General features: G+C 37.2%; 1 protein-coding gene across 2 annotated transcripts in view; it reads left to right on the forward strand.

Moving 5' to 3' along the window:
- The window catches only part of PTGIS (prostaglandin I2 synthase), a 55,817-nt gene extending 30,306 nt beyond the window's left edge, over positions 1 to 25,511 (forward strand). For both annotated transcript variants that reach the window (XM_026697499.2, XM_087929005.1), the window contains exons 5-10: positions 293 to 447; positions 3,227 to 3,408; positions 11,894 to 12,065; positions 15,018 to 15,199; positions 18,513 to 18,664; positions 19,646 to 25,511. In XM_026697499.2, the coding sequence (XP_026553284.1) occupies positions 293 to 447; positions 3,227 to 3,408; positions 11,894 to 12,065; positions 15,018 to 15,199; positions 18,513 to 18,664; positions 19,646 to 19,793 (991 nt within the window). In that variant the 3' untranslated portion in view covers positions 19,794 to 25,511. The remainder of the gene's footprint in view (positions 1 to 292; positions 448 to 3,226; positions 3,409 to 11,893; positions 12,066 to 15,017; positions 15,200 to 18,512; positions 18,665 to 19,645) is intronic.
- The last annotated feature ends 203 nt before the right edge of the window (positions 25,512 to 25,714 follow it).

Genomic DNA, 25,714 nt, shown 5'->3' on the forward strand with positions numbered 1-25,714 from the left:
AAGAAAGAGAGATTTACACTTAGTTGATAAGGTGGCTGGCTATGTTTTCAACAGAGGAGCTTGTTTAGCATTGTGTTGTAATTCCAACACATCTGAAAGATACCAGACTGGAGAAGCCAAGAATAGAGGATGAAACGTTTATAATAGAGGAGAAAAATATCATCTTTATACAAAAGAAATGGTATAGAATGTCAGGGATTTACTTTATCTATTCCTAAGATATGTGACATTTACAATCTATTGTATAATGGCATTTTAAAATAATTGTTTTAATCCCTTCCTAACTCTGCAGAGCTGGATTCCTGACATTGTATGGAAATGAAAGCAAGGATTATGAAGATGTTAACTGTCAAGCTAAAGATCGAGATCATTCAATGGAAGTTTATAATGCATATTATAAATTAGACCGATTTTTGATGAAAGCAGCCCGGTCAACATTAAGTGTAGGTAGGTGTCATTGGTAAAGAAATATCATTTTTAAAATTCCAATGCTTTGAAACTTAGACTAAAGTGAATTTACTTCTTAGAATCAAGCTACACTAATATCTGCAGTGTGTTTGCACTTCTTATTTAAATGTAACTATAATTTAATTACATTGAATATTTAGTTTTTAGAGTGGTATGTGCAGAAAAAAAATATTAATAGCTAATTATGAGCAAGTGCTGACTATTAATTAAGACAATTGGAAACCAGGAGACTCTGAGTTTTAATCCCACTTTAGGCATGAAAGCCATTTGGTAATCAAGGGCAAATCATTCTCAGTGCAACCCATCTCACAGGGTTAAGTTATTCATAAAAATAATAAAGGTAGGACAAAAATATATATTTAAAATAATGTATTGGTAGCTTAAAATAACAATAATGTGTTGGTTGATTGACAGATAGTTCATAGTTCACTTCAGAAGATAATTGTAGCCTCCAAAATCATATTATATAGAAATAAATGTAATGGAAAGTTAAGTGATATGATCATTTTGAAACCTATTTCAAAAGATGAACGGGGTTTTTTTGCTACAGATTATCAATTTCTTAGTGGGACACATCTGCCTTTGGAAGAACATGGTATTAATCCAACCAAACCTCACCCCCATGTTCAAAGGTAGTTGAGATGGAAGGATGGGTGGGTAGATAGGTAGATGGATAGATGGATAGATGGATAGATAGATAGATAGATAGATAGATAGATAGATAGATAGATAGATAGATAGATAGATAGATAGATAGATAAAGTATAGTTTCCATGTTTAAATCATGTTTATATTTACACTATACGTAGTATTTTAATAGGAATACCGTAGTTGCTACTTCTCTATTAAAGAGATTTTCCCTGGAACAAAACAAGCAAAAAAAAACCCTATAAAACTACTGAGTAAATGTGATTAATTAATAGAATAAATGCAACCTCATAAAAGAGGTAATGTTAGTAATCTTATTATTGTTGGTGAAACTGTTTCTTCCTGGAAGAGTAGTAAACAACTACATCTTTTAAATGCCACTATTGGAAAAGGAAATTTGCAAACAGTAGATGGAGCCATTGTGCAACCTTTTAGATCCTTTTTATTACAGGCTGTTGAAATGGGTAGGGTCCATCCAGCTTTCCTCGTTTTTTTTGCAGATGAGATAATAGGATAATTTTATAACGATTCTGTCAGTGTTTTCAGTCCAAGCTTACAAAATAAGCAGAACTCTTTTTCTTGCCAGTGTTTAAATTAGTAAAAGTGTTTCAAAGAAAAAAATACTCGCGAGTAGGATAATCGTGATGTACCTTTTCATCATCAAGCATCTATCATCACGTTGTGATACAATAAACACCTTAAAATGATTCTGTCATTGACAGCTGTAAAAATGACTGAAACACAGAACCTAATGTATTATGGCTTGCCACCATTTCCCCTGCATGGTGATCATTTGAAGGTCCTCGGGACCTGCACCCATAGTTGGCTAAGACTAACCTGCAATTTGTTTCACCCTTAAAGCTGAAAAATACCTAATGAGAACTAGAATATAAACTAGAGAATAATAGAGTTGAAGGGAATTGGAAGTCTAGTCTAGTCTTCCAGTTAGCATATACCTTGTTGGATAGCAGAGTGCACACTGTTCAAAAAGCTGAGATTGGCCATCTTGAGACTAGTATAATTGAGGCTGGACTCCTATACCTCTAATTTCTGAGAAGTTGAAATTACTTCTAAGTAGATATGCCTCAATGAGAACTAGATTGATGAAGCATCAGGCTAGAAGAGGGCCCCCCAAACTTGGCAACTGAAGCTGGCTGGAGAATTCCAGGAGTTGAAGTCCACAAGTCTTAAAGTTTCCAAGGTTGGAGACCTCTGGGCTAGAAACTAGGAGGTGGGAAATTCTAGACCTGCTTTAGGCACAAAACCAACTGTCAGTCCCTCTGTCTCAGCTCTACAAAGCAAGCAATGGCAACCCACTTCGGAAATCTTGCCAAGAAAACTGCAGGGACTTGTCTACTGTCCTCACAATCTCTCTCCCCTCCCCCCACTCTCTCTCTCTCTCGCACACACACACACAGAGCACCTTGTTAAACAAACACAGAAAACATCCTGTACAAATAATTGTGCTTCCCATAGCACAATTGGGGTGAGGAGTACAGCTTATAGAGAGTGAAAAAAATAAACGTGTGTATGCACCAGTTCTGTTAATGAATGTCTGTGAGAGACTGTGTAGATGCCACTATGCCTTCTACCTGTGGTTCCAGGTTGATAAGCAACAGCACCTGCCTCACTAATCACATACAGCTTGCCTGCTTAACCCTCCATCCCTCCCTTTTCTCTCTTTCTTCCTCTGAGTTCTTGATCCCTGAGCTAATCCATAGAAAAGTCTTTCTCAGCCTGATACCTGCTAGATGTGCAAGTAATTAAGGTATACAAGACCTGAAAATAAATACATCCTGAGTGAACTGAGCTAAACATTCAGACATAATGTTTGGCTTTGAGGATCAAATTCTTGTTCACCCATGAAATTTACCTGGTAGCATGATGGAAAGCTACTTTCGAAAGAGAGATGGAGGGAGGGAAAAAGAGAGGGAGTGAGAGAGAGATCATAAATTTGTTTTCATAAAATATGTAATAAAAATTGGGAATGCTAACTTTACATGGTTGTTCTCAGGATAAAATAAGATAGGCCTTCTAATTTTATTGGAGGAAGGCCCCAATAGTAACCACCTGCCATCTATATTTATATCTCTGGTGCTTCTCTGTTCAGTGGAAAAACAGAACTTTTACAACATCAGGAAGGATCTCTGGAACTTTTTTTCTATGGAAAAACTGAACAGCAGAGCAAACCAAAGTGTTTGGTTGACCATCTATAAGGAACACTTGGTAGATCTTGGTGTGAATGAAGATATGCAAACTAGAGCCATGGTGCTGCAACTCTGGAGTACTCAGGTAAATATGCAATTTACTGTCTGTATTTCATCCTCTATGGTTTCTCAATCTCAAGTTTCTTACATCAGGGGTGTCAAACTCAATTTAATTGAGGGCCACATCAGGGTTGGGCTTGACTTCGGAGGGCTGGGGGGGGCATGGGGCGTGGCTGAGGGTATGGTCATGGGGAGACGTGACATGGGACTTCTGTTTGGGAGCACCTGTAATGGCCAAGTGCTAGGGCAGGATTTCCCCAAGACCCTCCCTCACACTTATAATCCATCCTTCCTTCCTTCCTTCCTTCCTTTGACTGCCACATGGTACATAAGTAAACTCAGAAAATATGTGAGTTTCTATAGCAATAATTGCATTTTTTTTGTTTTAGTGTTTGGCTTCAAACAGTCAGCTCACTCCTATTTTCTACGCTCAGTTTTAGAAACGTTGAACACAGCAGATTATAATGAGAGAGGCTCTAATTCAGTGTTTTTTCAAACTTGGAAATTTTAAGATAGGAAGTCTTCAACTCCTAGAATTCCCTAGCCAGCAAACTGACTGGGAATTCTGTGAGCTGAAGTCCACGCATCTTAAAGTTGCCAAGTTTGAAAAACACTGCTCTAATTCATGTAAAACAGGCTGGGCAGGTTGTTTTTTAACCCATGTCTCAGCTAGAAAGGAAGCCTGCATGCTGCAGATGATAAAGTTGAAGCACAGCAGAGTTAGATCAGATCTAACTCTCTGAACAGGAGCTATAGTTGAAAGGGAGGATGCAGTGTAGAGACAGGATATGTACAGTAAATTGGATGAACAGTAAGTTGGCTTATTTCCCCATTAGGAAGAAAGATTGAAAATAAACTGGTTATAATAATGTTAATAGTATTATAATCATAATGGAAGAGAAGTCATTTATCAAAAGTAGAATACTGTCACATATAAAACTTCCCAGCTGCAGTTCTTTATATCTTTATGACTCTAGTTAGAAAAGTTATTGACTAGCTAACAGGAGAGAAACCCTTGAATGAAATCTTAAAGGGGCAGTTAAAAATATGGAGTTAAATGGATAAGTACTCTGATGTTTTATAAGATGATTTATATTTTTATAGTGACAAATGTGAATTTTACTCCTAGGAACCCTGCATACCAAGAGCATACACAATAGTTCAGTGGGTAGACCTCCTTTTTGGCACAGCTAAAAATAATAAAAAGTACTGTGCTTGCCATCTCAATGTTTTTAAAAAGGACAGGTGAGATTTCTGAGTCAAATAGAAAGATCTGTTTCTTGTTCTTTAGCACATGGGTTTAAACTGCAGTATCTGAAAGGCCAGGTCCACCTCATATCCCCAGCAGTACCATCAATAATATTTTTCATTCCCTTCTTATCTTGCCATCTTCTCTTGTGTCTATATGCGAGAGCATATGTAGGAACAGAGACCCAGTTTGTTACAGAGGTTAGGGCACTAACCTAGAAACAGGAAGACATGAGTTCTAGTCTGTCTTTAAAAACAAAGCCAACTGGGTGACCTTGGGCCAGTCATTTCATTTAGGCCTAGGAAGGAGGCAGTGGCAAACCACTTCCAAAATCTTGCCAAGAAAACTGCAGACTCCTGTAGTCACCAGTATTCAAAGGCACAAAGGAAAAAAATAGGCAGAGAAATTTTTTTACAATATTTTGCTTGTATGTTTCTAAATTCATTTTAAACTTGTAAATCAACTGAAAACTGAGGAGATGTAAATTGCTGGAGGTACATTTGCAAAAACATATGTTTATTATGAGTAATGTTGTTAATATTTAATTTAGCCACCTAAGCCCCTTTTTGTAGTGTAAGCTCCAGAGATGTCCTTCAAAGTTCCAATGACCTAGACCTGTGTTCTAGAACAGGTCTCCAACCTTGGCAACTTTAAGACTTGTGGACTTCAAGTCCCAGAATTCTTTAGCCAGCTGGCTGGAGAATTCAGGGACTTGAAGTCCACAAATCTTAAAGTTGCCAAGTTTGGGGACCGCTGCTTTAAGCAAAGTGGGCTGAGGAATTCTGGGAGTTGAAGTTCATAACTCTTAAAGTTGCCAAGGTTGGAGACCCCTGTTTTAGAGCATATTACCAAAGTAATTTGAGCAATCCTTTGAGCGTAAGGGAGCCAGGGACTTAGTATTGGATTCCAAGTGATCCAGGCCATGAAGTCACAGTTCTCAGCTATCAAAAATTAAAAGATTGTATTTCTTCTACATCTGGAGAGGCACAGATTCTCCAACCTTCACTTAGGGAGATGCTTTAACTCAAAGTATCCTGAGATCTGGCATGCAGGATCACCTTTATGGAAGCAAACAAAACCAAGAGATAGAGCACAAACATTTCATGCGGAGATCAGCTTTAGGCTTTTGCGTTCCAAACAGGATGGGGAGATCTCTCTGAAAGAACTGAAAAGCTGCTCCAGAGTGTGTAGAGGTACTAACCTAATAGTACAAGTACCAAGATTTAATTTAAGGTATTGGTTCTGACCAGACTATTACTAATTGTTTTCCAAGAGGTCCCTTTGTTTCCCAGCATATAATTGGAAGCCCTGCTCTAAAATATTTGAATTCCTGTCCCTCTCATAATTATCCTGACTTGTGTTAGTGAATCTGCTCCCAAAGACACTCCATGCTTTGGCTCTTATACATTGAAATAAGAATTTTTAGAATGCAGCTTTCAAGGTGGCAAGAGAGACTTTTCCTCCATACAACATGAATAAATCCATTTTGGTCACCACATTTAATAATTAAAAGCCCTGGATGCACTTTGATTCTCTCACTTCCACCCCACTTTTAATGGCTGCACTTTAATTAGAAGAACAGCCATCCTAAAAAAAAAAACCCAAGCAAGAACAAAATCTTGCATCTCAGCCTTCCAAAAATCAGCATATATTATTTATTCTTTGCACTTCTCTCTATTGGATTTGATGTACTCTTGATGTACTTGCGATCAACCATAGTGCTGTATTGCATTTCACTTAATCACCTCAATTTTAATAAGCAAGCAATTTTAATAAGCAAGCATAGGAAGTGCTGGGGCTTCCTGTTTTCTGTTTCTCAGAGACTGAAATAAGAGCATTCCCGTGAGATGCAGTGGTGGGAAGGAATGGCAGTGGTTGGGAACACAGAGTTGTTCCCAAGAACCAAGTCTCCATATTGCACTGCTTAAAGCTATCTAGTCAGCTTGCTTGCTTGTCTATTTATTTATTTACACGGATCACCTGACTCCAATCTGTTTGTTTTTTATTAATTTTTATACTACCATCTTCTTTATAAGGTAACAAATTAAAAATAAAACAAACAAAAAGCATATAACAATACCAATAACAAAATGACTAACCCAAGCAATGAAACAAACATGTCATAGACCAGAAGGGACGTTAACCAACTTTCTGGTAGTCTCATTTTCTTCTGTACTGAGAAAAGATCTTATGAACATAAGGATGACCAATATTATAAATAACAACCTCTAAATAGCATACATAGGCTCTCACATAGGTCGCCATTAGAATGTTATTGAATGTCTAGAAGATAGACCTAAGTGGATAAGATTGAAAAGTGATACAAATTGAAAATTGGAAAATCAAGTATTTTGGTCTCTGCTATTTTACCATCATTCTTTAGGAGGGGGAAATGGCAAGATACAGATTTTGAAAAAAGTGAGAACATGAAAACCAAATGCAGCTCCTTCGAATAATGATTCCAACAGTAGAAACATCTTCGTGAAATCTGCAGGTTTTAATAGCTAGACAGGTTTATAATGAGAGAGGTAAACTCAGCTTCTGCCCTTGGCATGATGATAGACTGTGCAAGATTTTTTTTTTAACTTTTGTTCTTAATTGTGGCCACTAGAAGTATCTCAGGACCACAAGAAAGATGTTAGTGTCCAAAATGAGCTGTCATATTACTTTTTTAAATTACCAGGGAAATATAACAGCAGTCTTAGTAATGAAGAATAGTAGGAATACAAGTTCTTAGGAAAAATGGACATTAGGAATATTCTGAGTTTTTATATAACCTGGGGGTTCACATTCAGAACTCCTGTTCAGCCCAGTTTATTAATGGACTGGAGGTGTCACAATGCAAAATTCTTAAGGAGAGCACTTCCATTATTATTCCAATTTCCAGGCCAAAATATTTGTACATTTTTTCCTAAAGGCTAGGAATATAAACCATTTCAAAACTAATCCAGGAGAAAAAACAAAGACCACTAGAACTGTCACTGATTTAGCTAATGAAGAGTTTGCAGGTATTCCAGTTATTATGTTCAGATTTCCCCAGCATTTCTCCTCCTATTAAATGCCTCTAAATTTCAAAGGCTACCTTTGCAGTCCTCATCCTGGATAGTATAGTGGTTTAATTTTCTTGAGAAATAAATGCTGAGCTCTGTGTTTTCGCTGCATCTTATAGCAAAATGTCTTACTGCAAAAACCAGAAGTACTAGTGTCTATTACAAAATGGCCAAGTGGGGTCAGGATATTGCAGGATGGGCTGAGTAGAACAAGACCTCTGTTAGCTTTTTGAAAGGTTTCCAGACCAGGGTTTTTCATCTAAATATTTAAAGGCCAGTGGGTTAAAATTTGCTGTTAAAGTGCAGGTGATAATTTGCAAAGCCCTTTAATCTCTGTATAAATCTTAGGTCTACCTCAAATCGTGGGGAGTACTGGGATTCCTGAGAAGGGAGAGGTTGCATGGGCATAATCTGATCGAAGATCTCAGCCACCCCCTTATTGCAAGTAGCAACCCAGATTTCAGATGGTCCAACCTCTCTGTGGTAGGTCATGGCATTGGAGAATCCCAAGAAAACAGAATATGATCCAACCACAACAAAGAGGGTAGGGTTAGCTCCCGCCATTTTGGATCATATTGCCGCTGCTCCAACAGGAACACCAAATCTAGAATGTGACCACTGTGCTGAGTCAGGCTCTGGATGACCTGGGATAGGCCCAAGGCTGTCATTGGAAGCCATTGGAAGCCGTCAAAGCCACTCAGACGCCAGGGAGATTACCTTTTTTTTAAAAAAAGTTTTTATTGGTTTTTAAAAACAAACATAAACAAACAAAACATAAAAACATCAAGCCATCTTCCATATGTGTACATACAGTGTGCCGGTTGGTTTACAAATTGTTTTGTGCTTCCATTTCATAGTCTTCAATTACAATTACATTGCATATAATCTCATATTTTCAATCAAAAATTAAATATCTTAGTATCATTATTAATCAATCATTTGACTATACTTTTATTCATTCATGTTTTACAAGATAATCATAATTTACTTAGTTTGTTTTATAACAGTTCATATTATCATCCCAAATCTATCTTAAAATCATTTTGTAGATATAATAGGAAGTACATCTTTATATATTTATTATTTTCTAAAAGTCTACATATTTCATTACTGTATTTTATTGTCTAACCATTGATAGAATAGATCCCAAATTTTATAAAATTGTTTATCCTCTTGTTCTCTAATTTCAAATGTCAATCTACTCATTTCAGCACATTCCAATATTTTCTTAATGATTTCCTCCTGTGGTGGTATTTTCTCATTTTTCCAGTTTTTGGCAAATACAATCCTAGCCGCTGTTAATACATTTACAATCAGATATTTCAAGTCTTTACTATATATTTAAGGTAAAATTCCCAATAAAAATATCTCTGGTTTCAAGTTTATACGTTTTTTGTCATTTTTTCCAACCACATGTGGATTTTAGTCCAGTATTTTTTAGCATCCGCACAAGTCCATCACATATGGTAATATGAGCCAGGTGTCTGATGACATTTCCAACATTTTTTGGATTTATTCTTGAACATTCTTGCTATTCTTGTCGGGGGAAAATGCCACCTGTAAAATATCTTATACAAATTTTCTTTATATGCTGTTGACATTGTCATTTTATAATTTTGAGACCACAATTTTTACCATTTCTCTAAATCAATCCCATATCCAAAATTCTTCCCCCAAGCAATCATAGTTTCTTTAACTTGTTCTTCTTCTAATTTAATTTCTAATAAATATCCATACAATTTTTTAATCACCTTTTCATCAGTACCTGTCAAAATCTTATCTAAATCAGTCAATTTATCATAGAAACCTTCCATTTTAGAATCTTTATCATACCTTGAATGTATTTGCGCATATGAAAACCAATTCATCTTTATACCTTGTTCCTCTAGTTTTTGTATAGATTTGAGTTCACCCTTTTCATTCAATATTTCACCATATCTAACTGTTTCTTCCTTTTTGTATATTACAGGATAAGAAAATGCTTCAATAGTCGATAGCCAGACTGGAATTTTCAAATAACATTGTCTTTTAATCTTCTCCCAGTTTAACCACAGAGACTCCTGTATATAATGTCTTCTAAAATACCCCTGTGTTTTAGTTCCTTTATACCATAAAAAAGCATGCCACCCCAACAACAAATCATGTCCTTCTAATGTCAACAATCTAATATTTCTTAGTGTTATCCTTTCCTTAACCCACATCAGATTTGTAGCTTGATAATACAACTCCCAATTAGGCAAACCAAATCCTCCTCTAATTCTAGCATCTTGCAAAAATTTTAACTTTATTCTCACTTTCTTACCTTGCCATATATATTTCAAGACAATTTTATTTAAATCTTCAAAGTAATCTTTTCCGAGCCTAATTGGAATTGTTTGAAACAAATATAAAATTCTGGGTAATATATTCATCTTGATTGTTGAAATTCTCCCTATTAGTGACAGTTGTAAATTTTCCCATTTTGCCAGATCTAGCGCTATCTGCTGTTTAAGTTTGATATAATTATTCTCTTTTAGTGTACTACATCTTGCTGTCAAATATATCCCCAAGTACTTGATCTTATTCGTGACCTGAATTTTCAATAGGTCTGCCAGTTCTTCCTTTTGTCTTAATAGTATATTCTTTGTCAAGATCTTTGTCTTATCTTTATTTATTTTCAAACCAGCCACCTTTCCATATGTCTCTATCTTTTCTATCAATTTTGGTGCTGTTTCTAGAGGGTCTTCTAAGATGAAAACCAGATCATCTGCAAATGCTTGCAGCTTAAATTCTTCCTTTTTGATTTTCATTCCTTTTATATTCTTTTCATCTCTAAGATTTCTGTTTAGCACTTCCAAAGTTAACACAAACAACAAAGGTGATAGTGGGCACCCTTGTCTTGTTCCTTTTCTTATACTGATAGAGTCTGTCAGTTCTCCCTCTATCATTACCTTTGCCATTTGCTTGTAGTATATAGCTTCTATTGCTTAAATAAATTTTTTAGCAAAGCCCATCGGTTCCAACAGTAATAACATGAATCGCCAATTCACATTATCAAATGCCTTCTGTGATCTAGAAATATCAGAGCCATTTGTTTTTCAGGATGTGCCTCATAGTATTCCAAGGTGTCCAAGATTACTATCATATTATCTTTAATTTGTCTCTTTGGCAGAAATCCATTTTGATCAGGATGAATAAAATTATTTAAATATTTTTTAAGCCTTTCTGCCAATATTGAAACAAAGATTTTATAATCTGCATTTAGTAGAGAAATAGGTCTATAGTTCTTAATTTGTAATAGATCGGCCTCCTCTTTTGGGATAAGTGTAATATAGGCTTCTGACCATGATTTAGGTATCTTCTTCTTTAACATAACTTCATTCATAACTTCTAGCAATGGAAGATTCAACAATTCTTGTAATGTTTTGTAAATTTCTGCCGGAAGTCTATCTGGGCCTGTTCCCTTTCCATTATTTTGCTTCTTGAGTGCTTCAGTTAACTCCATCATCCTTATATTGTTTTCTAACATTGTTTCAATCTCTTTAGGTATCTGAGGTAAATTAGCATTCTGTAAGTACTGTTTAACTCTTTCCACTCCAGGGAGATTAACTTTAGAGCCATACGTCTGGAGACCTCAATGCCTAACCTGAAAAATGGAGTCAAAGAGCTCAGGCAGGGAAGTTGCTATGCAGCATGGAAGTTGATACAACAGCAAATGATCCTTAGAGCCCAACCTAATGAACTGAATCTCACGGCCAGGGATCTGTGGGGCAGACCCCTTGAAGTCACAAAAGATTCCCTGGTAACGATTGTCATAAATCTTCCCCTACCCCAGAGTTTTGGTTGATGCCACATTGAAACACAACTGGGCAAATTTCAGAAAGGAAAACCCCCATTTCAAGACCCAGCCAAGTCTTAGTAATAAAATGCTGGTTTTCTAAACGTCTATAGAGATTCTCAGTCATCCCGGTCATGGTTGTCCCAAAGGTGCTTTTTCAAGAGGCAACTGGACTTTCTGGCACCAGAAATCTAATCTAAGGCCACCCTGTTGTTCATTTATCAAACTGCTTAATATGGAACTTTCTTTCTTGAAGGTGAAACAGACTCCGTTGATTTTAACTGAAAGGATATTTAAAATTGGATCCGATTTTGCTGCTTTGTGATAAAGTTCTATATGTGTTCTTTGGCATTAAATTCTGTCTGATTCCTTTGTTGTTTCTTTTCATTTTTAGAGCAATGCTGGTCCAGCAGTTTTTTGGCTTCTCCTGTTTCTTTTGAAACATCCTCCAGTCATGGCAGCAGTTCAAGCTGAAATGGAAAAACTATTTAGAAACAGACGATTAGCAAACAGGCCAATTTGTGAGATACTCAGCCAAGACGTTTTGGATAGCACCCCCATTTTCGGTTAGTAACGTGTCATTCATCTAGCCCTGAGCTATTTAATTCCTTAAGTGTCAGTTAAATATTTACCACTGTCATCACTGGATCTCCTGTCTCTTTGATTTGCTTTACTTACTTAAAGCATAGCGAATATCAGATACTTCCCTTTAGCTGCCTCCATGTTGTATCCAGTCTTTTTATCTTGGTAAACATGTGGATATCATCACCGAGAGGAAGACTGCAGTATGTGCCTGGGTGCAATGTCTTTCAAATTCAGGGCTGGCAAAGTTTGAGAGAAAATTCCCCCAAATTCCAGTCACATCCCCCTTCTAAGGTGACCTTGAAATGAGAACTGTCTTGGGCAGGAAAAGCACCCCTGCATAAGATATAATGGAATTATTTATGGAACCATTATTGTAGACTTAGTTTATATTATAGTAGGAAACTAACTTTCCATTTGGTACTCAGCCAGTCAAGTTAACCAGTCTGATCATTGTCTCTGTTTCCCTTGCTGTATACACTAGGCACCCCAACAATCTTTTTAGTATCATTTAACTTTTTTTTTTAAAATAAAAGTATTATCTTATCCTGTTTGTAACTATTCCTGCACCCTTAATAGTAGCTGTTAACCATGAATTAGCTATTAGTTCAGGTGTAGAGAACCCCAGATGAGAATTAAATTGAGCTAATCAACAATAGGCCAGAGTTGCAGATATTGATTATAATCTGGTTCAGAGGTGGTATTCAGCAGGTTCTGACCAGTTCTGGAGAACCGGTAGTGGAAATTTTGAGTGGTTCAGAGAACCGGCAAATACCACCTCTGACTGGCTCTGCCCCCATCTATTCTCTGCTTCCTGAGTCCCAGATGATTGGCTGGGTCTTCTTTGGTTGCCCTGCACAGGAGAACAGAGCTGGAAAGCAGGTTAGTGGGGTGGGGAGGGAATGGGATTTTGCAGTAACCTTCCCCCAAAGTGGGGAGGGAATGGGGATTTCCTGCCATGCCCACCAAGCCACGCCCATAGAACCGGTAGTAAAAAAAATTTGAATCCCACTGCTGATCTGGACTATTGAGGTTTGGGCTGCATGACCGATTGGGGCTTATGCATGTGATTATATGGTGTCATATACCTAATCAGCAATCAGTGTATTACAGTGTCAGAACCCAATCAGAGTAAAAGCTGTATCCCCTGCTTTCAGGTTAAATGGAAAAAGTTCACTATGTTTCATCTAACTTTCAAGATCTTCTGCTACCACTTCAAGATCTTTCTGCTACCATCTTTCTCACATTTCATCTCATCCCTACTCTGAGATTTGCAAAGAACACTTTCAGAATGTAGTAAGGGAACCTCTGAAAGGATGTATTGTTATTTGTAATTTTAAATCATGACATTTAACTCTCAGATTCCTACAGTTTCTTTGCCCCACTCACAGAGTCTCCTTTAAGAAAATGCAGATGATCTGTATTCAGAACTGTCTTTATTCAGAACTGCTACTAAAACTAGCAGTAAAGCATTTTAATTCTAGTCTTCCTGCTAAAGATCAGCATGTGCCTCGCAAAACCCTTTTAAATCACCAATAATCCTATTAAAATCAAAGGGTATAACAAGTTCCATGTTGTCAGCATCTTAATATTAGTCCCAACCATAGGTATACAGAAAAAAGTGTTACCTCTCATACAAACACATATCATCACACGGTGAAGGTAACTGCTTCAACACAATTGAACTGTATGATTGGAAACTGCCCTTTCTCCGTGGGAAAATTCCCAACACAAAAAAATAACTGAACAGGTAAAAGAAATTGTAGAATTATCTTTGCCCTCTGCTGGTTCACTTTGTATAGAAAGCCCCCACCTCACCCACTATGTTCATTCTTCTCTACTGCAGTATCACAAATATTACACTGCTTCCAGACCTATCCTCTGATTACGCTCTGGTTGTTACATATAAGAAATGTATAAAATAAGTATTAACACTTCCACATATCATGCAAAGTTTTTCAACTGTACTTTATTGAATAAGTTACAGTTGGCAAACTTTCCATGATATTGTAAGCCACCAGTAAAGAAAGACAGAAAAAAACCAAATCACAGATAATAATGGATGCAGTACGCAAACACTATTTATTATTAGATATTTTTTTTATCCTGTCCTCATTATTTTTATAAATAAGGCAACAAACATACCTAATACTGCTTCCTCCTTCTATTTTCTCCAAAAACAACAACCCCGTGAGGTAGGTTGGCTGAGAGAGAAGTCACCAGCTGGCTTTCGTGCCTAGGGCAAGTGCCTAGCTAGCAGCGATCTAACGGAATTATATTCTGGCTGGTTTTCTTAGGCCTCCCCCAATGTTAGGACAAAAGTTCTATTGAGGGTTTTGCAGCAATAATTCAGTGCCAGAAAAATAAACACAGATGGCTGATGCTTCATTTAAAGTCTTTATAAACATACTAAGATTTTACAAACCAGTTGTAGATTTCTCCAACATGGAGCAAATTCAAACAGAAACATGTTGCAAGTTCAGAGCAGAGCTCCAGTCTTCAGCAAGCAAGCAAGCAAGTTTAGTTTTATCTTTAATAGACAGACTCAGAGCTCAACACATAGTTGTGGAGCTTAACATAGAGCCAAGCCTAAGCTACTTCTAGTTTCAGTTTCCAGCCTAGGCAACTTCTAGTTTCAGTTTCCAAAAACAGCCCTCATTGGCTGACTTAGTTGCTATGCCTTTTCGTTGCTGACCTTGTTACCAAGCTCTATTCCAGTTCATGAATATACTCTGATGTTCCTATTATATTTCCTTTTTTTTCTGGTCTTGTTTCTAAGGGATTTGGCAAGGTGGGAGTTTGGGTGGCAATTGCGATGGCTATAAATTGAGCTATCATCTTCCCCGCACATTGATGTCATGACAGCCTATCCATACCTTTGCTCCTGTGCTATTTTGGGTGCCATAATTTTCCCTGTGGGTTTTCTGTTTGTACAGACAGTGCTTTAAATGAAACCCTGCGTTTGACAGCTGCTCCTTTTATCAGCCGAGAAGTCCTTCAGGACATGGCCCTGAGACTGACAACTGGCAGAGAGTACCACCTGAGGAAAGGAGATAGGCTTTGCCTCTTCCCATTCATAAGCCCTCAGAGGGACCCCGGAATCTATAAGGAGCCAGAGGTAAAACAGTGCTATTCTGAATCTTGTTTCCCCTGATGACTTTGCTCTGATGTTTGTTTGTGCTATGTATCTTAACTACTGTATTAAGTGAAGAACTGTGATTATTCAGTGCACAGCATTCTTAGACTTGTCAAAACTACAGGCAATGACATAATGGCAAATCACCTGAGGGAACAGCTGCATGAAGACATTGCATAAGTCAGGTAATGAGGCTGAGGTTGAGATCCCAGGCTGAGATCCCAGGAAGAGATCTGGCAGGCTTATCTTATAACTACCAGTTATAGCAGATTTTCTTCCTTCATTTGCAGTAAAGCCTTAAAGATTCAGAATGGGATGAGTCACAGTGGCCAGGTCGATATGGATGGGTGGGCACAGCTGGGTGAGTTTTACTTGGTCAGTGTGGCCAGGTGGGCATGGATGGGGGCACCCACCCAGTCATGCCCACCTAGCCACACCAACCCATCTATACCAAACCTGGCTGTTGTGAGAGATCAAAGACCCTTAAAGATCTATTCTTGGGAGAATTTCTGGAAATCTCACTGCTAAAGCTTTCTAATGATATAGCTGTGTTTAAAACACTGTTAGGGTTCCAAGTAATACATCCCATTCAATGAGATCTCTAAGGCAGGCATATTCCTCAAAGAATATTTTATTGGGACATATAAAATTGGCACAGACTTGGAGGAAAACCGGGTCCAAATTCCCGCCGGTTTTACACACCCAATTAAAAATAAAACATTGTCACTTCCCCCCCATGAGTCTCCAGTCGCATGGTCCAATCAGCATACAGTCCAGTCGCCAGGTGACCTCAGTCTCCATCTTTTGAACACCTGCACCAACGTCCTTGGTTCCCAGGGGAAAGAATTTTATTTAGGTTACAACACCCCAGCTACCTCCTTGGCCCCTTCACTCCAGGCTTTGCTCCACGCTTTGCTCCAGCGCGAAGAGAAACTTAGAGGAAAGCTACAAAAACAAAATGGCCACAGTTAGGCCAGCTTCAGGGTTGACAAACACAGTGAATTCAATACACACGTAATCTTTGACTTATGACCACAATTGGGACAGGAATTTCAGTTGCTGAGCATTGCGGTGATTAAGTGAGTCATCACATGACCCGAACCGATTTTACAACCATTTTTACTCTGGTCTTTAAACAAATCATAGTGGTTGGTCAGTGCGTCACAGGGCTGTTAAGCAAATGATGCAGTGGTTAAGCAAACCCAGCTTCCCCAATTGACTCTGCTTGTGGCTGCAGGCTGCGACCACGAGATGCAGCTGACACACAGTAAATGTGAGCCAATTGGGGATGGGGCAATGGTTGTAACTTCAGGGATGGGTTGTAAGTCACTTTTTCCAAGGACATCTTCGTCCTCTCGTTAAACAAATGGTCTTAGGCCAAGGACTAACAGTAAAGTTGTCAAAAAAAAAATTAGTTCCATATTTGGAGTGGAAAAAGAAAATCAGCCCACCCATCAGTCTTGGGTTTTCTCTCTCTGCACTGAACGTCTGAACTGATTGCATCAAGAAAGGAATGCATAATTCATATTCTAACTGCGGCCAGATTAGCATTTGCCCAGTGCTGGAAATCATCCTGTTTACCTACAGATCAATTGGTCATTCAGAAAATATGTGACTGCGCAGAAATGGACAAGTTAACCATAGCTCTTAAAAATAAAGAGTCTTCAGCATTTGATAATAATTGGAATGCGTGGTATAATTGGTTATATCAGAGATAAACTGTTCAATGAATAATGGGTAATTTAAGCATAAATAGTGATAAGATGTGTATATTTAAAGTAAGGTAGGAGAATTGGATCTTGCAGACTGTCAAAAAGGATATCTGTCTGGTTTTAACGTATTTTCTTTTTTCTTCCGTCTCTTTTTTTTTCTTTCTTTTATACTTCTTTTTCTCCTTTTTCGGTCGCAAGACCGAGCGTTGTTTTTTTTTTTTTTCCTCTCTCTTTCCCTTCTTTCTTTCTTCTTTTTCTCTCTCTGTTGCATATGTAATGTTGTTATGTTATTTTTTAATTGTAAATTCAATAAAATTTATATATAAAAAAATAAAAAAAATAAAAAAAGAAAGGAATGCAGACCTTCTAGTGGGTAACATTAAGATTCGTGATGGTTCTTTCATGTCAGCTCAAAAATATTTTTTTCTCTCATAAGACCAGCTCTCGAGTTTTCCCAGAAACAAAAATAGTTTGGATCCATATTTATGATATAAAAATATAATGATATAATAATAGTAAGAATGTAAAAACCTCTCCTGGAATTCCTGTTTGGCTGTTGCTATGGCAACCAATTGCACGTCTTTAAAAAATATATCAGTAACTTCCCCAGTTCAGTGTTCCTAACTTGCTTCTCTTTTACTTCACCTTTCTAATTTTTTCTTTGTTGACAGAGAGTCATACTGGAACTGTTTCCTTTTATGAACAATTTCCCAGGAACAATGTTGAGAAAACCATGATAGTATTATAATCCAAGTCCCAATAAACAGTAAAGCCTGTGGTTTTTTTTCCCTAAGACTGGGAAAAAAAGAATCTAAATATAAAAGTTCTGATTACTATCACACTTGAAGGAAGGTTAAGATCACAATACAAGAATTCTCACAAATATTCTACTAGACACCTACACAAACTCGATCTGTGGGAGGAAAACTTGCCTCTTTGTTGAAGCAAAGTAATGCAAAGTTGTTCATTTAGGGAATTGCTGTTCCTTTTACCAATATAACAAATTATTTTTACAATGTTCAACAAGGCTTTATGACTAAATTTACTTTGGAGTGGAGCAGTATCCAGAGTGAAGATTATTTTTAAGTAATTGCAATCTTCTGGGTTTTTTTAATAAAAGTATAAGGATGCAGTATGTTGAAGATTCATTTCTTTCTTTATAGAAATGGAGCTCTCATTCCTTTTTTGAAGGATAAAAATAACAAAGACAAGATTTAAAAAAACAGAAAAATCTAAAATAAAACCTTATAGAGTTTATCTTATGTAACTGCTTTCATTTCTTTTGCCATGTTTTGCAAACAGTAAATATTTTTATTTCTTCAGGATCATAGAATACTTAACATATAAATGTTTATGAGATTGAAGTTAATTACGGTTAGTTTATACCAATTTCCATGGGTCTGCTTTAAGATTAAATTTGGATCCAGTTCCATCATGTGTCACATAGACAATTCCCCTCCCATTTATTCTAGTTTAAACTTCTGGATGGAATTTTATACAGCTAAATATCCTAAGTGGGATGTTTCTTTTTAAATATTGGTTATTTCAAATGAAAATTAACATTTATCTGAATTTTTTTTCAGAAGTTCATATACAACCGGTTTCTCAATTCAGATGGCACAGAAAAAAAAGACTTCTATAAAGGAGGACAAAGGCTCAAATATTACAATATGCCATGGGGAGCAGGAATAAATGTCTGCATTGGAAAGTTCTTTGCAGTTAATAGCATCAAACTGTAAGTGAATGCATAACACTGATAAAATAGCCTCTCTAAGCATAGAATCGATTAAAAGAAGCAAGGGTTGGCTTGTAGCAGAAGCCAGAGCTCTTAAAGGCAAAACAAAGTGAACAGGAATGCTCATCTGATATGGTTTCACGGTGTGAATATGGATTGAATCCATTTTTAAAACTCTTGATGAAGTCTTCATCCATTACTCAGATGATACTCTATCTGAGATTACTTCATCTATTAGTTCCAAATTTCACTGTTCATAACCACTCAGAGTAATTTCTCATGAAATGGGCACATAAAATAAATTTTACATCTTGTGATCCATCAGATTGAAAGGAAACAAGATGAATGCCAACCGCAAGTTTTGTTTGACATCCATTACATCTGTTACTTTGCAATTCAAAGCAAGCAGCAAATTAGTTTCCTTATATACCCCAGAATAGATTGCTCTTCATTGTTAATTAGTAATAGCCTGTTCTTAGTTTGATAGTTGGTCTGTTCAATTTCGCCTTAGCAAAAATTCAAGGATTCATTTACTGATCCATTTGGGGTTTCTGCTGATTGCCTACAAATACTGTATCTCAGTCCATTCATTCAGAGGATTTATTGTGCGTGCTTTTCTGGGTCTGAAGTGGCTGTAAGCCATAGTTTGTAAAAAAAAAAATAGTTTCTCTGGATCTTACTGATGGGTAAATTTGTTAAGAATCACACCTCTGGCCACCACCAGTTTCTTTTAGAAATATCCAATAAAGCCACACATTATTCTGAGCAAAGCTGTATAAGATCACAGTTACTTTAAATAGGTTAAGGACTAACAGTGCAAATTTGCATGCTGCACTGCTTAGTTTTACAATTGTAATTTTTGTTTAATTATCCCTTTTTTTTGAGGCTAGATATTTCTACTTCTTTGATATTAAAACAAAAACATTGCAAAGTGAATATCATTGGCCATATTGATTTGTTTTTGCTTTCTCCTATTTACAGATGTGTTTTCCACCTCTTAAACTGTTTTGACTTGGAACTGATAGATCCTGCTAAGGAAATACCAGGCTTTGACAAGGAGAGATATGGTTTTGGAATGCTGCAGCCAGAAACAGATGTCAGAATACGATATAAATTGAAAGACCAGTAAAGTGATGGTCCATTTCTCCAGTCATTCTGTCTAGGGTATAATCCACAAACAACGCTTGTTAGTTACTGTTGGAATTGATTTTGGGCAGGGGTGGGATTCAACTGGTGTTACTACTGGTTCGGTGAGAGTTGTGTTTTGCATGCACATGCACGGTTCACACGCGCGGGCCTGACACGCACTGCACGTGTGTGTACATTTGCAAAAAGACATCAGCTGTGCCGCCAGGACAGCTGACAAGTGCTGCACGCAGTCGTGCAGCATTTGAAAAGCTTCTTTCCTGCTTTTTCAGTTTCAGCTGTGCCACGCAAAAAGCAGGACAGCCAAAAACCCAGGTGGGCGGGTGGGCCAAACATACAAGCAAAAGGTCATTGCACTGAACTGGTTTGGTGCCTGCTGCTCCTCAGAGCTACCGGTTCTGTAGAACCAGGCCGAACCGGTAGCATCCCACCCCTGATTTTGGAGCTCCATTTCTAAAAGTATGGCAACTGTCTAATACTAGATCGAATTCTGCCTTTCAGCTTCCTGAAACTGTTCTCCCCTTGTGCAAGTGGCTTCAGTTTTTCAACCTCATACTCAAGATGTTTCAAAAGTATGAAGAAATTTGCAATATAAGCTATTGTGGGTGAGGCTGTTACTTTTTTCAGTTTGACCTCACTCCATCACCCTGTAGCCTCTCAGGCTTACAGTGACTTCTCATCTGAAAAAAGCCGCTTGTGAAAAACAAGAAGTGTGTGTATGTGTGTAGGTAAGTATGTGTAGACTGTAGGAGGAATATTTTACAATAAATTACAAGATCCTGATATGATACTTCATTTCCCGTTGGGTGCAATCATAATGGAATTAATGCAAAACACCACACTCCTTTTATATGGATTTTAACTGAAATTCCCTTGTGTGTTTAAAACAAAAAAGGCCAAATCACATTTTTTATCAGTTTAAATTCAGAAAAATATTCTGGTCCAGCGCTCAACTATGGTCTGCTGCTTTAATTAAGAAGGCACAACAACGGTTGTATTTACTAAGGATTCTTAGGAAACAACAACTGGCTGAAAGTCTACTGACTACCTTCTATCGGAGTTCAATTGAGAGTATATTATCCTACTGTCTCTGTGTATGGTTCTCGAGCTGCACAGTGGCAGAGAAAAAGGCAATTCAGAGGGTGATTAAGATGGCCCAAAACATCATTGGCTGCTCACTCCCCTCTTTGGAAGAACGGTATAGGAATAGATGTAAGAGGAAGATATTTAATATATTGAATGACTCCTCTCATCCGGGACATCAGCTCTTGGAACTATTACCATCGAGAAGGAGATTCAGGGTATTAAGAACAAGGACGACTAGATTTAAGAACAGTTTTTATCCAAGTGCAGTTTTGAGTTTGAATGCAGGGTCATAAGATTTTTGTGGAATTTAATGGCTGAGAGTAATGGGGTATTTACATTTTTAAATTGTATAGAGATTATTGTATGGTCTGTTGTGTTTAATTTTATTTTTCTTTCAATGGTGTTGTCCAGTTTTACTTGTGGAAGAGCACCTTATTTTGTTGCACCCGCTTGCGAGTGTAATGACAAATAAATTCTTATGTCTTATGTCCTCCAGGGGTGGTGGCTGGGGATTCTGAGAATTGTTTAATGCAGTTGGAAAACATCAAGTTATAGACGTTGATTTATGTTTATCTATGAAAATGCATTTTATGCTATTTTGCTACGTATGTATGTATGTATATGTATATGTACATGTATATATGCATGTAAGTAGGCCATTTCACATAATACATATGTGCAGAAACCATTTAGACTGGCCTTTTTGTGACACAGTAGGAAGCCAACTGAGTTCTGAGTGAATAATAAATATGAATAAAAATAATTTGTTGGATTGAAAAGTAACTGTAAACTATTAACTTACCGTTTTATCCTTAGATTCTTCAAGAAAGATTTTTTAAAACCATCCAAAAAACCCTTCATAATATAGAAAGAAGCAGGTAACAACTAGCTACATCAGGAACAGCATATGTGTATTTGAGAAACACATACATTCCCCTGGACGCATGGGAATCAGTGATATCAAAATGGCAGACATAATGGCCATATGCACTCAAGACAGTTAAAGGGGGCGGGGATTGTACCAACTTGGTTGATAATGTTTATCTCCACAGCAAACGTAGCTATATAACTGGTGTTGTTAATTTGTGGCTATCCAGGATTTCCCACTAGCTTGCTACTGTTAAGAACAGTATTCCCAAAACATCGGGAGCGCTACAGCTTCCCTGTCCCAAAACAATATTGCAAACCCAATGACATCACAAAGCCACCTATTGAAAACAGTGTATTTTTGAATTGATATAAATAGTAGATAGAAAGGTTCATTCAAGAGCAAGATCACAGGCTGTTCTATACCTCAGCATTGAAATGCAGTTATTCAGCACAGGAGCTAGCTTAAGGTATGTCAGCTTAAAGAAATGTTGATCACACTTTACCAACATCTATTCTGCCCTGAAAATAAAGTAGAACTGGAGTGTCTGTCCACACAAGAAGCTGTAGGGAGAAGTGGCATGGAGAATGCCTCCTTTGATGCCCATTATTGATAGCAGAAGACCTTTAAGACTTCTACTATTGGATGTCCAGCCCATGGTATGATTTCTCTGTGGGACTAGAGACTTCTTTCCATCTTGTTCCCCCTTACTTCTTCTGCCACCTCAGAAGTTTTGTTTTCTTCTAATCCAGTATCAACTGTTATCATCCAGTGTAAACCACCACCAATCGTTTTCCTTAAATTGTGGCAGGGATGGCTGGGAATATATGTGTCAGTGCCTCAAATGGTGGCTTTAGCACTTTTCAAGTTGTCAAAGTGTAATTGTGGAGGTACTCCACACCAGTAATCTGTTACACGGGCTATTTCAGAAGACAAATTTATGGGCTAAAAATGGTCCAGCTGAATGATGGTGGGATTAAAGTAGGGATTTGGAATGTGTAGTGAGCTATCAGTAAGTTCCTGACCTATTGGCTGGACTATTTTTGGACAGGTTTATAGGCCTTACATAAAAGACTTGTAGCGTAATTTACCATATTTCCAATAACTTGGCCTAGAAATGGAAAATGGCAGAACTGTTGTTGATTTCATCCCAGCTCCCAAATATTCCAGACAAATAAATGTAGAAAAGAAATGCTGGAAGCAAGTAATCACAGCACCCTGAAATATCTTATGAAGACCGCAAAATGGTATTAGGGTAGGCCAAATGGCACTATTTCAATGCAACAACATGTTGACTATGATTGATTTACATAGCTGCCAACCTTCAAAGTAGACCAGTTTAGGAAATCAAAGTCATGTAGGCCCATATTATTTTTACTGTAAAAATACTGTATAATAACAGAATATTCCTTCAGTCCCTCAAAGCCATTCTTTATGCCCTCTATAATAGTAGAAAAATTAACAAAGCCTAGCCTTGGTGAAGTCCACAGCCGGGGGCAGCACTCAGTAATCTTGGCTGATCTTGAAAAGCTAAGTATACCTAATAGTACTTAGAGGTGAGACTATCAGAAAAATCACAGAAAATGAAAGGAAAGTGAAAAAGTATCCTAAAAAAAAGACAAAAGGAAATTACTCTCATCTTGCTGCCAAGAAAACTACATGGACATGTAAATAGCAGAGTCTTTCCATTTCCAGCCTTAATGAGCAACCCAGTACTGGGTTCCTCAATAGTAGCTTTGTAAATATCTATCCAAGTTGTGTGTCTGTATGTGTATGTGTGTGCTTGTTTTTCAATCTTCAGCTTTAACTTTAGGATTACAATTTATCCCTACTTATTTGCAAACACACTTCACTGACTATCAGTAGAATTATGCAGCACTTTATTTGTTTAATAAGACTATAAGAGGAACTGGACTGCATTTCATGCTATACTAGGGTTAGATGACAGCTTATTGAACAACAGAGTGACCTAGTTCACACGTGACAGCCACTTTGGTGCCTGTTTGGTTAAAGACACTGGGGCTAGAAATCCAGTCCTAGGCCTGCCTTAGGGTGACCTTGGGCCAGTCCCTTTCCTTCAGACCTGGGAAGAAGGCAATAGCATTTCCCAAAAATGTTGCCAAGTAAACAGCATGGATTTGTCCAATGGAATTACTAGGTATATAAACACACACACACACAAAATCATAAATTCAAATCCCAGACCATGGTTTACAATATAATAGCTAAGTTCATCTACCTGGAAACCGGTATGACTTCGTGAAAAATAAGACTCTAGCCCTCATATTTAATTAGACTTTACTTCCGAGTTAGTATACACATTACACAACAATTTAGCCCAAATAATGAATCCTTTCTTTCCAATTGTACCTTTAGTTACAGCTGGTTTTTTCAAAATTGACAATTTTATGATGTGTGGACTTGTCTATGGAGATTTTCAGTCATCCACGTCATGGTGGTCCCAAAGGTGCTTTATAACGAGGTAAATAGACATTCTGGTTTTTCTTTGAAGACGTTTCACTTCTCATCCAAGAAGCTGAAGAGGCTTCTTGCATGAGAAGCAAAACGTCTTTAAAGAAAAACTAGGAAGTCCACTTGCCTTTTGAAAAAGAACCTTTGGGACAATTCTGTGCTGGCTGGGGAATTCTGGGAGGTGAATTCCACATATCTTAAAGCTGTCAAGTTTGAAAAACACTGGTTCATGAGATCTTCAACATATTATATAGAGCAGTAGTCCCCAAACTTTCTGGCACCAGGGATCGGTTTCACGGAAGAAAACGTTTCCATGGACTGGGTGGGTGGGGAGGTTTTGCATACAACCTAGATCCTGTGCATGCACAGATGAATTCACTCGCTCATCTGCTGCTTGTGTGGCCCATTTCCTAACAGGCCATGGACCAGTACTGTTGGGAACCACAATATAGGGTACAACAGTTTCTTTTTCAGGCACAATGCTACATTTTTTATGACATCTAATAACTACCAAGTATGTTTATACTTGAGTCCAGGCAAAAGCTACAAAAATCACTTTTATGGGAAAACCAAAGCAAACAGCAACAAAAACACTTTCCCTGTGTTATTATTATTACATTTTCCCTTAAAGCTAGACTTTCATTTTCCAGCATTAAACAGAAGCAAGCAGTCTTTGGAGACTACAGTTCACACAAAAAAGTATGCTGTATAAATGTATTCATTTTTAAAAATCTTAAGAATCTGTGTAGTTTTTGCTGTTTAATTTCCCTCTGGAAATATTTGCAGATGCTGTTATAAAAAAAATAAGCAAATACTATTGTAAAAACATTTCTTTTAAATGAGAATTGATACATATCTTTAACAGAGCAAAGAAATAATCTTGGTATTAGAATTAAATAAAAGCTTTAGGGGAAAAACAGAACACCAAACTGAAAAATCAATGAGGTGTCCACTTCAAAGTTGATTTAGATCAGTATTTTTCAAATTTGGCGACTTTAAGATGCATGGACTTTATGATGCTATTCTGGAGTTAAATCTTGAAATTATCAAGTTTGAAAAGTGCTGATCTCAAATAACTTGTTAGAGGAAGCTGTTCCCATTAATCTCATTGGATACTCTTATAAAATTGTTCATTATGCTGCTATTGTTCTTTAGTTGTTTAAATTGTTTCTTCAGTTGGATTAACTGGTTTTATTTGCTTATGACCATGTATTGTTGGATATTTTGTAGAAAGGACAGGTATAGATTTCCTAAAATAAACATGATCATATTGGATGTGGAACTCATATTTCATTTTTCTGTAGCTGCATTTCCAATTTTTTAAATCTCTCTGTTATCTGATCAAACCTCAAGCTTTCAAGGAGAGCTCTTCTGGCAGTTGAAGGGGGTTCTGTAAAGCTCCCCTCCATAAAGAGAATGTGCAATGCCTGAAGGCTTTAGAATCATATTCATGCCTATGCACATTTATGTTTGCCAGC

Source organism: Pseudonaja textilis, chromosome 3 (assembly GCF_049901715.1).
Source record: "Pseudonaja textilis isolate UNSWEBS1 chromosome 3, rPseTex1.2, whole genome shotgun sequence".
Taxonomy (NCBI): Eukaryota; Metazoa; Chordata; class Lepidosauria; order Squamata; family Elapidae; genus Pseudonaja; species Pseudonaja textilis.